At 52.2% G+C, this 14,230-nt stretch overlaps 6 protein-coding genes across 6 annotated transcripts; 5 read left to right on the top strand and 1 right to left on the bottom strand.

The window, feature by feature from the left end:
* Nucleotides 1-264: 264 nt before the first annotated feature.
* On the bottom strand, nucleotides 265-1,562 carry CONPUDRAFT_148123 (acid protease; the record flags this gene model as incomplete). The annotated part of the gene is made up of 5 exons (XM_007764776.1): nucleotides 265-356; nucleotides 421-1,021; nucleotides 1,077-1,261; nucleotides 1,313-1,470; nucleotides 1,534-1,562. The coding sequence occupies 5 exons, from the start codon at nucleotides 1,560-1,562 to the stop codon at nucleotides 265-267; spliced, it is 1,065 nt and encodes a 354-aa protein (XP_007762966.1).
* Nucleotides 1,563-3,314: 1,752 nt separating this feature from the next.
* CONPUDRAFT_160894 (acid protease) lies at nucleotides 3,315-4,990 on the top strand (the record flags this gene model as incomplete). The annotated part of the gene is made up of 7 exons (XM_007764777.1): nucleotides 3,315-3,484; nucleotides 3,539-3,705; nucleotides 3,764-3,966; nucleotides 4,023-4,292; nucleotides 4,346-4,522; nucleotides 4,571-4,756; nucleotides 4,814-4,990. 5 exons carry the CDS (start codon nucleotides 3,315-3,317, stop codon nucleotides 4,460-4,462), a joined length of 927 nt encoding a protein of 308 aa, XP_007762967.1. The 3' UTR covers nucleotides 4,463-4,522; nucleotides 4,571-4,756; nucleotides 4,814-4,990.
* A 555-nt stretch (nucleotides 4,991-5,545) lies between these two features.
* CONPUDRAFT_160895 (uncharacterized protein) lies at nucleotides 5,546-7,669 on the top strand (the record flags this gene model as incomplete). Its single annotated transcript, XM_007764778.1, has 2 exons — nucleotides 5,546-5,761; nucleotides 5,816-7,669. 2 exons carry the CDS (start codon nucleotides 5,546-5,548, stop codon nucleotides 7,667-7,669), a joined length of 2,070 nt encoding a protein of 689 aa, XP_007762968.1.
* A 523-nt stretch (nucleotides 7,670-8,192) lies between these two features.
* Nucleotides 8,193-9,735, top strand: CONPUDRAFT_148126 (acid protease; the record flags this gene model as incomplete). The annotated part of the gene is made up of 8 exons (XM_007764779.1): nucleotides 8,193-8,350; nucleotides 8,403-8,572; nucleotides 8,627-8,826; nucleotides 8,877-8,999; nucleotides 9,077-9,145; nucleotides 9,202-9,382; nucleotides 9,439-9,585; nucleotides 9,644-9,735. 8 exons carry the CDS (start codon nucleotides 8,193-8,195, stop codon nucleotides 9,733-9,735), a joined length of 1,140 nt encoding a protein of 379 aa, XP_007762969.1.
* Nucleotides 9,736-10,442: 707 nt separating this feature from the next.
* On the top strand, nucleotides 10,443-11,693 carry CONPUDRAFT_140769 (uncharacterized protein; the record flags this gene model as incomplete). Its single annotated transcript, XM_007764780.1, has 4 exons — nucleotides 10,443-10,764; nucleotides 10,817-10,927; nucleotides 10,982-11,118; nucleotides 11,177-11,693. 4 exons carry the CDS (start codon nucleotides 10,443-10,445, stop codon nucleotides 11,591-11,593), a joined length of 987 nt encoding a protein of 328 aa, XP_007762970.1. The 3' UTR covers nucleotides 11,594-11,693.
* Nucleotides 11,694-13,178: 1,485 nt separating this feature from the next.
* On the top strand, nucleotides 13,179-13,735 carry CONPUDRAFT_114086 (cytochrome P450; the record flags this gene model as incomplete). The annotated part of the gene is made up of 3 exons (XM_007764781.1): nucleotides 13,179-13,362; nucleotides 13,426-13,555; nucleotides 13,608-13,735. Coding segments are annotated over 3 exons (441 nt in total), but the record flags the coding sequence as incomplete, so codon positions are not given.
* Between the last annotated feature and the right edge of the window lie 495 nt (nucleotides 13,736-14,230).

Here is a 14,230-nt window from a genome sequence, read left to right on the forward strand (position 1 = left end):
CCCCGTTAAAATCCAAGTTGCCAATTGCAGCCCACCGGTTTCGTTGACGGCAAAGAACAAAACCTTACTTAAAGACCAGGCAGACCAGAGCGCGTGTATCTGACATCAGCATTAAGTCGATGTATGTAGGCCAACACTATCGTGTGTAACAAATGTCCGCAGGGATTTGTATAGTCCGAGACGAGCGAGAGTCCGTATAACCGCAATCCAGATGGTAGAGATAAGTATCGTAAGGCGGGGGTGTATGCCCGACCATGCGTCGCTTTACGCCAGCTTGGCGAAGCCGATCTGTGCCTTGCTGAAGTCGAAGATCGAGTAGACGTTGCGCAGGAACGCTTCGCCGAGAACCCAGTGGGCTGTATAAGAAGCGCAATGTTAGCACTCTGATATCGCACGAGACAGAACGGAGAGATATCTCACAGCTTGTAGCAGCGCCGCCAGACGACACTGCACCGACACAGGTACCGTCGTCCTGCTTGAGAACGAGGGTACCAGCAGCGAGAGGGAAGGCGGTTCCGCCGAGAGTAATCGTAGCATTGAACGACGCCTGGCACGGGACAGCGTAGGTGCCGTCGCCGTTGTCCTTCGCGCCATCAACGGCCTTGTAGAACGTGTCGACAGCATCAGCCGGACCCAGAATGAGCTCTGTGCCAGAATCCACGACAGCCGTGAAGGCCGGCGCGACAGACTGCGACGCGTTGCCCGAACTCGAGCTGACGCTCAGGCTGTCTGCCTTGATCTGCCAGAACCCCTTCTGCGTGACGGGCACATAGGTGACGTCGCCCGAGTACGCGTCCGCGTCCGCGCCGCCGACGGTGAGCTCGGCGGGGTCCGCGAGGCGCACGCCAAACTGCTTTTGCACGACCTGACCCTGCGCTGCGAGGGTAGTGAACACGGAGGAGGTGCCGGGCACGGACGAGATGGAGTCGAAGGCGAGACCGAGGACGCCGTCGGCGGGGAAGTTGTCGACGTCATAGGCGGAGGAGTAGTTGGATGCAACGGCAATGGTTTGGTTGGTTGCCTGCTCAGGAGACGGTTGTTGGCGATAGGAGGAGAGGAGAAAAAGAAAGACGCACCGTCAGACCCATGAGCGCCAGGGTTTCGGTGTAGAGCTCGCCAGAGGCAGCGTCTTGGATCGTGAACGTCTTGTTCGTGTCCTTTGAGGTGGTGCTCATGGTGGGATCATAGGGAACGTGGCCTTGGCAGCTCGAGCAGTTGGAACCAGGAAGCAGGACGTCGGCGCTACCAGTGTCGATCGTGACTGTACCCGGCTAAGAACGTGTATGCAGGCAGACTGGATAGAAAAACATACGAGCGTAGGATTGCGAAGGTGATCCAACGTTGACGGTGGCATACCAAATCGCATTGTGCACGTTCGTCAGACCCCGGGTCACACCCGACGCATTTGCGGCGAGAGCATGAGCTGCGCCAGTGTTGACAGCAAAGTTGGAGTAACCCATCGCGTGTTTGCTAATCACAGTTGACCGCAGGTCAGGTGTGTGCAGGGATGGATGCAGCGCGGATGAAACGTACCTTGACACAGCTTGGATCTGGTTTTGCATGTCACTCGCAGTAGCATTCTTGGCGTTCTTCTTGAGCGGAAGCTTGACGCCGTTAGAGCGAGAGATAGGTTGAGGTGCGGCGGCGACCAGGAAGGGAAGAAGGGCGATGCAAGTTGCAAGGGACAAGCGCATGATGAAGAGAGCGTGAGTTGAAAAAGAGTGGAGGTGAAGGTAGCGAACGAGAAGGGGCAAGGGAGGTGGAGAAAGTGGATGTGAGTGAAAGAGACGGCCGCTTCAGCTTTTTTACATACATACTCTCACTTTCGCTGGCCGACAACGGAACCATCCGCAGCACTCGGTGATATGTCATTCAGTCGCTACGCCAAGCGGAAGAAGACCCACACCCTGATACCCAATGGGCCGACAGGGTCACAGGTCCAGACCTATAAAGTGCGAGGGAGGGGATGCAGTTGTTCTGATCAGATTTCAGAACCTCTACGCGCGCTGGTTGCAACCTACAGTGGTGACGCTTGTCTGTCCCTACGAGAACCAGTTGGTCAATCAAGTCGCTTCGAATAGTGTGTCAAGAAACCTCTGGAGTTTGCGTGTAGCATGGAACGCGGATACAGAGCGAAAAGTAAAGATGACGAAGAATGAACAACGGTTATCACCAAGATAAAGACTGATATCGTTGACCTACTTGGAGGCGGCGGCGGCGGCACCGACGTTACATACGAGCGCCGAACGGCTTCTTCCGGGTGCAGAAACTCCGGCGGCATATACTCCCCGAACTCTTGGCAAAACTTTGCGGAACAACCACATCAGGTTTTCGATGCCGATGAACGCGCCCCGGTGTTCTGCGCTGCGTTCACTCCATTCCGCTTCATAGGCTTGGGACTCGCGGTAGCGGAGTGTCAACAAGTAACCTATTCATGAGTCATGGCGACCTGCACCGTTGGTTGTTGGCATCAGAGTCTACAGCTGGCGCTACGGACTCAAACAACCTTGTGTCACTCCACGGCACCGCCTACTATCATCTTTTTCTTCACTGCCTCTCTCTTTGGTGGCCTATCCTCGGGCCGTATATCTCGTCGCCATCATTCAACGTTGATCTCAGAATTAACAACATGGATGGTGGTAGAGACCTTTGAGTAGTCATGGCTTATTGTGAGCTCTTACGTGGCCGCTCACTAGGAGAGATGCATCGCTAGCAAAGGAACTCAGCGCCCTCACACGGCCTCTTCTTCGACCACCAACTTCTGTAAGCCATCCTTACTCGCGTTTCACCCTTACCGACGTTTCACTCGGTCGTATTGTCTGGTGTTGTTGGCTCTCCTTCTACTGGGTGGCTGGTTACTACCCCCAAGCACCAAATTAGCGTCTATGCGTCGCGGTAAATGAACAAAACACCGGTGCGCTGTTAGCTCAGGTTTCCACCTATGCCTTGCACAGTACTGACATTCCTACTAGCCAACATCAACACCAGAAGAATCGGTTTCTGGATTGCTGTACAAATTTGAAACGGAGAATCGCAGAGGCAAGCCTTTGCTGACGGTGCGCGTGGGGTCAAATACATTCGAACCTAGTCGGACACAACTTTACGTGCCATTGACAGATATTCGGTTCGCGAGTTCCCACCGCCATCCAACAAGAACCTTGCATAATGTGCTCAGTAGTACTGAACCGAGCAAGGCGCGAGCAAGTGGAGAGCACTTGCGGCTCAGCCACTCTGTCATGTATAAAAAAACCGCGACATTGGAAGGACGGCCAGTCAGCTTGCCTAACTCTCTCCTTGCTCGCTCTTTCATCACCATGCGTCTGAGTGCCGCACTCCTTCTCGCTCTGACACCCACCTTCGCTAGCACTGGTGCTCAGCCAACTCAGCAACCTACGCCAGCCAAGATCGCTCTTTCCAAACCCTCTGACACAGACGGATTCACGGATATCCGTGCCCTGGAGGAGCATATCGACTACTTGAGCAGGTCAGTTATCATACTCTCGCACTGGAAGCAATGGACACTGACATGCATGCATAGCAAGTACGCGCACGCGCTTGGGAACTACGACCAGAACACCGGCACGAAGCATCCTCTCGTGGGATCTGACCGCGGCCGGCGCGCCTCAGGGGCTGTTCCTCTGAAGAACAACCAGAATTTCTCGTGGTACGGAGAAATTTCTGTCGGCACTCCACCGCAGACGTTCAGTGGCCCGTACGCTCGTCCAGCTCTCAACAAACGCAAAGCTTACACCATACCCGGTAGTTATATTCGACACCGGCTCTGGCGACTTTTGGCTGCCTGGCTCGAGATGCAAGTCTGGCAACTGCAAAGGTCATGCACTGTACAACCCGAACAAGAGCTCTACCGCAAGCTACGAATCCGGAACATTCCAGCTGGACAGCGGTGTGGGTGCCGATGTCAAACGCGACGTCTACCGAGATACGGTTACCTTGGGCGGAGTGAAGGTGTGGCATCACGTCCTCAACACTCATCTTCGCGGCTAACGCGTTCCTGGCTGTAGATCTCGCACCAGGAAATCGGCGTCGCTAAGACGTATCCCCGCAGACTCAGGAAAGCAAATTTCATTACGGATGGCATTCTTGGTCTCGGGTTTTCAGAGTCTGCAGAATATACGCAGTCTCCTGTGATCCAGACAATGCAGCAAGGCCAGCTTGGAAGTCCGGTCTTTGCTTTCAAGCTCTTGGCTAGTGGAGCGAAGCTTGACGTTGGCGGGATTGACTCGAGCACGTACACCGGGGACATTGTATACGTGCCCGTGACAACACTCTTCGTTAGTGATCGTACTCGCATTCAGCCCGATCATTGTATTTGACATCATGGCAGGGCTCCTGGCAAGTTCGCGTGGAGAATTTGACCGCAAATGACGAGAGCTATGCTTCGTATTTTACTGCTGTCGTCGCCAATGGAGCATCCGCCATCTTCGAACCACCGGTCAAGTAGACGCGTTCTACAGGGCTGTCGGCGGGACTCGTTACTCTGAGCAGTATGGAGCGTACAGCGGTGTGTGATCATATTGGTCATAAAGGCTTTTAATAAACTTTAATAAAGGTGAACGCAACAGTTGGCACGCTGTCACATGGCACTTGGAGGCAGAATCCCTCAGCATCAACATATCTTTTGGCGGTCAGACGTTCGAGATTTTGCCGGAGACGTTTGTGTTTCGTGGAAATCCCAAGCTTTCCCGCCCTAACGTCTGCATCGGAGGTATCATCGGCCAGTCCATGGGGGACCAACGTATGCATGCTTTTACCTCATCGTTTTCCTGGACTGATCGATGTCGGTCCCTTCCAGCGTCCTGGGTAATCAGTGACACGGTCTTGCGTAATGTTTATACCGTGTTCGATGCAGGAAACCCTCAGAGTTTGGATCTGGAACCGCGCATCGGATTTGCTCGCCTCGCGTGATACATGCAGTGCTGGCTTCGTACGTCTTTGGTTAACTACTAAATACTGCTTAAATATTATGTTTTCCATCCTGTGTGAACAGTGAGTTGAGTCGTGCTTAAGCTTCAAGCCTCCATATCAAAAGTTGCTTCGTTCACGATCACGATGCCGAGCTCGATGTATGGCAATATATCGTCCTGTTTACTGCTCGCTCGTGTCGGTGTGAAATTTGGCTACCACTCACAACTCTGCATTGGTCATTCAGCGTAAACCACTGGGTGCGGAATAGTATAGTAGAGGTATTGGGTATAATGATATCGATTTCGTCTGACCACAACTGATCAAGCGACGATCGTTGCAGCTTTGAAGCAGAGAATATTTGGGTAAGAGTATGGGTTTTCTTGTATCTTGGGTGTTGCGAGCGCGTCGTGCTTTGGAGCTATAGACGTTCAGTCTGATATTGCTCAGGGATAAGCAAAAGGGTGCCAGCTGAGCGGATCCGGCAATTTCCGGAAGGCAGATCGGAGGCGGATCGCTGGTCGGTGCAGTTTTGCCTTTCGCCCGTTTGAACCACCGTTCAGATCGTGGGACCGTTCATAACCTCGGCTTGACCACTGTGACATTGATTCTGTAGGTCAAGATGGAACATGCACTCGGTATACCTGAAATCAGGCAGTACATCTGCTCCCAAGTCGATGAAAAGCCTACACTAGCCGCCCTGGCCCGAACCTGTATCGCATTCAAAGACCTGTCTCTGGAGATGCTATGGTCCGGACGCGTCAGCAGTATCTCATTTGGTGAACTTTGGCGCGCCCTTCCAAATCTCTTTGTGACTGACGAGGCCTCGGGAGAAATCGTGAGCACAAACCTTCAAAACCACCTTGAATGATCTGACTGGCTGTCCCTCTAGGTTGATGTCAGTATACGTTCTTCACAAGACTGGAACCGGCTCCATGCCTTTACGCACAAGATCCGTTGCCTCTCATTCTATGAAGGCTCGTACTCTGTCAGCGATGTGGCCCTCAACAAGCTAATCAGCCCTCCATCAAGTCTTGAGAGGCTTTTTCCACGACTTCGCATTCTCGATGTCGACGGGGAAGCCCCAGATCTCGTTCGCACATATCTCAGGTTCCTTTCTGCCCATCTTCGCCATTTCATGCTGGTTAGCACGCCCCAGTCCTGCCATATTCCTACGCGGATCCTGCCAATCATGTGCCCACAACTTCAGGTCCTCGACGTGTCTAACGTAGGCTGGCCAGACAGGCGGGGATCAACCTTGGTCAAGGAGGTCTCCGCCGCTGTCGTTCAGCTTCCGTTCCTTACGACTTTGCGGTGCCCCGATCTGACACCGACAGCACTTCTCTTCATCTCTCGTCTCCACGATCTACGCGAACTCCAGCTGACAAATATGCACCAAACACCCGTGGGTGCGACAGGAGAAACGGAAACGACAAGATTGACGTTCAACGCGATCGAAGAGATAGGCCTACATCCGTTTGACATACATTCGGCCATGGTTTTCTTACGTCGGCTGGATACCCGTCCGCGAACTCTGGAGATAAAAGAGGCTAGTCTCCCCTACGAAGATCTCGTTCTAGTCAAGGAGCTGTTCGCTTTGCTAGGGCAAATGACGCGGCGACAGTACGACTTAGAGGAGTTGTGTCTTCACGGACGGATTATCTGGCCCGTGTGCTACCCCTCCCCACAATCGACCAACCCGAACACGCTCTGGAACATAGATCTCTTCCGACAGCTGGCGCACTATCGTGAACTACGTCGCCTCTCTCTGTGGATTCCATTTGATATCGAGCTTTCTCAGGCGAATGTCAAAGAACTGGCTCATGGCTTCCCCAAGCTAGAGGTCCTTGAATTCAGCACTTTATCATACTCCACCATTACGGCAGATGATTTGATCGGTATATCTGACGCATGTCCAAAGCTGACGACCATCAACGTCCCCATCCACAGCTGGCCTTCCGAATTCAACAGGAAACTGGCAGCTACGGATAGCTTCAGAACCCAGTCTCACGTTTTGTCTGTGAAGCTCACCACCTCGTTCCTTTCAGACACAGACAGGCTCACCCAGACGCTGTCTGCTTTCTTCCCCTTTATCCGAAAACTCGACCTCCACGATATTGAAAATGGCATATGCGAAGAACCCACCCCTATAACAGCTACTACAATCGTCCCACTCATGCGTCTCAGCCAGTTGACATCATTGAGCTTAGCCCTGAGGCACCGTCGCATGGAACTCAGCGAAGCGGACGTTCTGGACCTGGCAAAGGCATTGCCCCACCTCACCTCCCTTTCTCTCTTCGGTTCCATCTCTACCGGCTACGAAGGATTCTCGTTAAGCCTCGGTAACGTTTTGCGGCTTACAGACCTCTGCCCAAATCTATCCGATCTTGCCACCCCCTTTCGGGCATATCTGTACGACCGCTCCATCAGCCGAAATCGCTTTGAGGCGCTACGGGTATCTCCTCGGAACCATGCACTCAACAGTCTCCGCCTCGTAATCTTCTCCAAACCCGGCAACGCATATCTAGTAGACCTAGTTATCATCCTAGCTGCCGCTTTTGCGCGCCTCGAAACCTTGAGGTTGGAGATGCCGCTGAGGAGTCCACCACCTGGAAGGAGTATACGTCTTTCGGACGCTGTTAAGAAGTTGAGGAAGGTGGTCGATCTCGGGGACATTGGAAGAGCGGGATTTGGCGAGTTACAGCTAACTGTCGCAGGTATGCTCAAAGACTCTAGTCTTTATTGAGATATATAAGAAAACATTTGGTCGAAAGGTTAAATAGGATACTTGCATATTATTGCCAAAAAAACTATGCTAATAGCCGTTCCGGTTACGCGAACTGTCGTCCTGCGCGGGTGAACCCCACTTAGCGCTGAAGTGATAGAATGCCCAACTTGAAGGCGAACGTCTTTGCTCAGCTCGGCCGAGTTTCGGCACTAGTCGGGTAAAGCCCCTCTTCCCACGCCCAATGCTCAACGCGTCGCCTGCGCGTCGTTCCTTCCTTCACGCGTTTCACGATTCCCTTGTGCCTCCCTAGCTCTTACTGCCATGCCCCAGCCGTAATGCAGCTGGATGCTGTACGGCTGCATTAAGTTCTCATTCCAAACTACGCCCATACCACAGTCACCCGCCTTCTCATCAAAATTAAAAGGGTAATGAAGAAGCCTTCGATATGAATCAGCTCAGGCTCGGCTCCTCATATGTGCGTACATGATCCTTGGTTTCAGGGTTTCGGAGTTCATTCGCCCTTCTCTCTGTGTCTACCTCCATGCTATCCCTCATCCCTCTTGTCGCCTCTCCATTCCTTCTCAGTGTAGTCGCCGCATCCAGTCATCAAAGAGTCGACCTTTTCAAGCGCTCGGGACTATCTCAAGATGGTGTTGCGGACATACAGGCAATCAACGACCATCTGAACTACTTGGAAGAGTACGCGAGCTCTTTTAATGTGCGAGGCTCGTCTTACTAATGGAGAATGAAGGAAGTATCTGAACAACTTTGCTGCATACGAGAAGAACACCGGTCTTCAACATCCTTTGGCACCGGCCAGTCTCTCCCGACGCCAAGTCGCTAGTGAGCCTCTCAAACATGCCCATAAATCTCACTGGTATGGGTCGATTCAGGTTGGAACCCCTCCTCAGACCTTCACTGGTGTGTATATGCGCGTTCTTTACTCCTAACCCGGTCACTGAGTGTGATTCCTAGTGGATATCGACACTGGCACTAGCGACTTCATCGTTCCAAGCTCGTCGTGCTCTACCGGATGCGAGGGTCATAAGGCATACGACCCCGCCAAGAGCTCAACGTCTCATGAGCTCAACACGTCTTTTAATCTCACATATGGGAACGGAACACCCCTCTCCGGCGAAGTCTACTCCGACGATGTCACCCTCGTTGGCCTTTACGTGAGTCTCCTTCCGTTGCCATGACCGATTGCACTGACGAGGGGCGTTAGGCGGCGAACCAGACATTCGGTGCTGCTTCGCCTTACCCTAACGTATTCAACTCCAGTCACTTCCCCGCAGACGGGCTGCTTGGCTTCGCTTTCGAGTCCATCTCCGCGTACAACGGATCTTCCGTCTTCGAGACCTTGTCTCTCAGAACGAGCTCGCAAAGCCGGTCTTCGCCCTGAAGTTAGCTGAGGACGGTTCACAGTTGAGCTTGGGAGGTGTTAACGCGTCTATCTACACGGGTGATGCCACCTATGTTCCGGTCGTGGGAGACGTGAGTTTCCATGTTGAACTGATATTGACGCTGCACTCTAAGTGTTATACCCGTAGTCGTTCTGGGAGGTTACTTCTGACGCCATTCGAGGGAGCCAGATATTCGTGGCAGGCAACATCTCCGCCATCATCGACTCTGGGTCTGCCGTAATTGTTGGGCCTACCGACGACGTGGCCAAGTTCTATGAGATTGAAGACGGAACGGCGTCGCCTCAGCTTGGAGAAGGTCTTTACACAGGTGAGTAGCCAGACACATTTAGTGCGAACACGTGCTGAAGTGGCTTCGTTATCAAGTGGAGTGCGACAAGACCCCGGTCATGTCGCTCTCGTTTGGTGGCCGACCATTCTATGTGTCAACGGAGACGTTCAGTCTGGGATATGTCCCGGGAACGAACAATACACTATGCGTAGGCGGGATCGTGGCAAGTGATGTCACGAAAGGTGTGTGCCCCTTTCTGTCTTCATTCACTGAAGTGATGTTCATGCTCCGATCCGGCAGACTTCTGGATTGTCGGAGATGTTTTCATGCAGAACGTTTACTCGGTCTTTGACTATGGTAACAGGAGCGTTGGATTTGCTTTGCTATCGTGAACCGCTTTTGACGTGTACTGGTCCACCCTTAATGCTTTCGTCATATTTTGTTTGTGTCAACCGCATCGTCATGGATATCTTACCTCAAAATAGTATTATCTGACAGCTGACCTCCGTGAACGCGTCGTTGACATCTCTTATGGTCAGCGTTCTCGTAAGGTATGGTGTCCTAAGATTCCGCATGCCTCCAAGCTAACCTGTATCAACTCTAGTCAGAGTAATTAAAGCGTAGTTCGCTTCCGAATACGACCCGAGTGATAGGGGTTTGTTATGTCGAGCTTACATTGTGGGTTCGTCGGGGCTGGGCATCACCGGACTTGCCTGCAGACAGTGAGAACCAAATATGGGCTGAATGACAGACTTCTGCGCAGCCCATGAGGATATTGGGTTCGAAGAACGAGAAACTGACAGAAGGTTGATCTCCCCTCGCCCACGAAGTCTGCCAGTACTGTTGAGATCCTTCAAGGAATGGCTGTACTGGCTGCATTCAGAACATTCACACTGTCAACGAACCCTCGCCGCGTGGAAGAAGTCCTTTGGCCTTTGTTCCGGAGCCTGCTGAGAGCCGGTCGATCGAGGCTTGACCAAAGCTAGACTTGTCTCCATCATTGTCTATGGTTCCTCTTTAAAAGCACACCCACTCGCGTATCACTCTGTAGCATTCGACCCAAGTTCTCTATCTCTTTGTACCAGTGTCATCACTTCCAATGGCCACCAAAACTCCCGCCCCCACCCCTGCTCCTCGCATCGCCGTCATCAACTGTGATCACACCAAGGACGAGTTCATCAAACAGTTCAACATCGTCCCCCATCTATTCCGCGACCTCTTCCGAAACTTCCTCCAGGTTAAACCTTCTGCGGCCCACCCAGCCCCGGGCGGGGACACGAGCAACGGCTGGCAGGTGTGGAACGACGGCGCATTCTACTTCAAGGGGTTCGACGCGACCAAGTACAGCGCGACCAATCCCGATTTTCGTTGGCCGGATGTCGAGAAGGAGAAGATCGACTGCATTCTCGTTGGAGGATCATGTAAGACGCTGTTGAAATATGGTCATGCAGATATCTAACGCAGTATGTACAGCGAACAGCGTGAACGATCTTATGAAGACCGACACCAACCTCGACTGGCTAAAGTGGCTTGCCCTCCTGTTGGCTGACGTTGCAGTCCACCACCCGAACGTTAAACTGATTGGTGCGGTTCTTTACCCCGAGTTGCGATAAGTGATTTGACAGGCGGGATCCCTAGGGGTATGCTTTGGGCACCAGCTTCTCAACCACATTCTCTACAGCGCTCAGATTGGGACATCGCCCTGGGAGATTGGACCGTACACTGTCCGTCTCCACGACGAGCACAAGTATCTCTTCCCTGGCGGAGATCACCTCGTACGTGGGCTTTGCGTTCACTATCCTGCTTTCACTTACAAATGCTCCCTGACCATAGCAAATTGAGATGTTCCATTCCGAGATGGCGCTCACTGACGCATACTATGAAAGCGTCACCAAAGCGAGGGAGAAGGTGATGGATGACAAGAATTCCATGTTCAAGCACCACGTCTGGGGCTACACCGATACCTGCAAGAACGAGGGAACGGTCGTGTTCTACGACGACTCGAGCGACAAGCAGATCCACGTTCTGACCTTGCAAGGCCATCCCGAGCTCACAGAGCCTATGGCTGTGAGACTGCTCGAGTTGTTCTCGGGCGGAGGCGGCCAGCTGGAGGCAGTTCCTCCACTCGAGGCACAGAAGGCTGCTCAGAGGATGGAGTTCTTCAAGGCTTTTGCCGGTGAGCTGGACTGGGTGCGAGCGGCAGAGGCGATGTGGAAGGTTGCGACAGGGGCGAAGTTCGATAAGGTTTAACCAGCGTGTATTCGTACTGTCTGTCTATGGACTTAGGGATCGCTGTTGTACTGCTCAGCATCGTAGCGTTAAGAAATTCAATGGAAATGTTCCAGTACTTCAATGCTAAAGTAAAGGAAGTGGTAGGACACTTTTCGACAGTGTCAAGGACGTAAACCTGGGTGTGCTAATGACTGTCTTTGGCAAGCTAATGCGCCCAGCAACGTTCAGCGGCGGCCGACGCGTGCCTTGAGGATGGACGTTGATGGCTTCCCACGCCACACCTGTACTTGTAAGTGTATGCTAATTGAGCGCTCTGTTGTTGACAGCGATGACTCTTACAGACACGACTCGAAGGTTGTCTCACTTACACATCACCATGGTGAGCTTTTGTACGTCTTTGAATGACTGTAGAGGCATCATGCCTGTCGGACTTACATTCAGTAGGCTCGACGCGTTGCTCAAACATCTCCGTACCCGTTACGTTGTTGTTCAAATAAACCCATCTAAGGCCGTCACCTGGTTCGCCGCGAGCGTAGGCAGTACGTAAACCTTGTCGGGGCATGGGTCTGGAAAGGTCCTCATATCGAGTGATCGGCCATTTTTCTTGATCAGCTGGTCGGACGCGGGCTGTCCTAACATCATTGTCCGGCGAGTTGCTCAGAGCAACTGTGTTAGTAAGATCATATACAGGACCACCCGCCAAGCCCGTTGCTGATATTCTCCATTCCTTAATTTGGATGACTCAAAAACACCCTGATAGGCTCCCGCATTGGTGAGATTGACGGCCTTAAGGCTACAAGGTGTCCTTTTGCCACAAGTATGATTCAGATTACGCTTGTACCTCTAGCGCCTATCGGCCTCTAGACTATGCATACCGCTCAATCTGCTTTAGTGCGTTTCCAATCAGGCTTTCCATCACTGCACCATATCACCTTTTACAGTACTCTCCATCAACGGGTATTTGTGCCAAGTGCCAGGGAGATCGAGTTTGAACTTTGTTTATGGTGTTCTGCCGACCTAAAGTAAGTAAGCCTCTACTCGAACGTTGCTGGTACAACGCGTCAGCTTAATAGCCGACTTGGTCATATTTTATGTGCCTCATCAGCCCATGAGTCCGAATGTCCGTATTCCTGGATCATCGTGGCTCATGTACAAGGCTTGGGGTGTCATACCCTGATGGCTCGCCACTAGCCAAAGTGAAGCGTCACTCTGTTCAGCTGTTTTGGCTTGCTGATATCTCTTTCCTGTTTACCGTCCCTCATGAAACATTACCCTCGTAACTTTCCGTGCGTAGGACGCCGCCCTTTGTTACGGCATCTTCAGCTCTCCAAAAGCCGCGTGGTGACAAGCGACGGGATTAGCCAATACGAGTCACCATGTCGTTACTGTGGCGGCGATCTGATTCAGCCACGGCGTGCAAGGCCCCAAGGTGGTCTTCTGATATGGCCGACTATAGTACTTGCTGTGCCAGCCAAGGTGGCGCGTACCGTGCCAATGGCGTAATTAGGTGCGCACGCTGTCAAAGATTGACCGGATTACTGCACGTTCAAGTACTATAAAGGACGGTTGTATCCGTCTTCTGTACTCCAAGCACTTCACTACTATGTGGGCTACTCCATACCTTATTCTCGCTGCTCTGTGTGTTGTAGTCTTACACCATCGTAATGGCACCCGGAGACGTGGTGCGCTTCCACCTGGGCCTCTCGGGATCCCTTTCATCGGAAGTGCCTTTCAAGTCAACGCCGCAAAGCCATGGGTTACGTTCTGTGACTGGAGACGTCGTTATGGTACGCAGGCCGAGCATAGTACACGGAATTCATGGCGTATTGCTTGAACGTCTATCATCATAGGTGACATAGTCCATTGTCGGATCTGGGGACAAGACACCATCATTGTGAATTCGGAAAGGGTTGCTCGGGAGCTTCTAGATAAGCGCTCGTCTAACTACTCAGATAAGACGTTGATCGAGGCTACTCAAGCGTCCGTCCCTTTTCTTCGCTCGCAGTCGATGTGGCACTTATCTACTCTCTAGGTTTGGTCTCGATTATAGCCCAGGGTTCACGCCTTACTCGGACAGGTGGCGTATGCAACGGCGCATATATCATCAAGCGCTGAGACCGGAGGCTGTCGTTCAATATCAAGCTTTGCAGTTGGGAAGGGCCCATGAACTCGTGAAGAAATTGCTGCACAGCCCGGAGCGCTTCGAAGAGTATTTCAACGCGTGAGTACTATTTGACTGCGTGCACGTCGGAATCGTTTACTCACTTTGCTTTCACCAGTCACGCAGCTTCTATTGTGCTATCGGTGATTTATGGGTACGACACAGTGGAGAACGATAGCTTCGTCGAAATGTTTGAGGAAGTCAACCGCTACATCATCTCATACGGTACACCGTTCATGCTGAGTGTTATCTCGCTTTTTCCGTTTGGTGCGTGTGTCTTATCGCATATTTGACTACCGTAAGCTTGCGACACTGATGGGATATGTGTGCGAACAGTTCTACACCTTCCCAAGTGGTTCTTTGGCAAGTTGAAGGTAGCTAGTACTGCGTGTCGATCGCAAACGAAACGGATTGTCGAGGTTCCTTATCAGCTTGTGATGGACAATATCGTGAGCAGTGTACTTCAACCTCTTAGCCATACTTAATCGGCTATC

Source organism: Coniophora puteana (assembly GCF_000271625.1).
Source record: "Coniophora puteana RWD-64-598 SS2 unplaced genomic scaffold CONPUscaffold_1, whole genome shotgun sequence".
NCBI classification, from domain to species: Eukaryota; Fungi; Basidiomycota; class Agaricomycetes; order Boletales; family Coniophoraceae; genus Coniophora; species Coniophora puteana.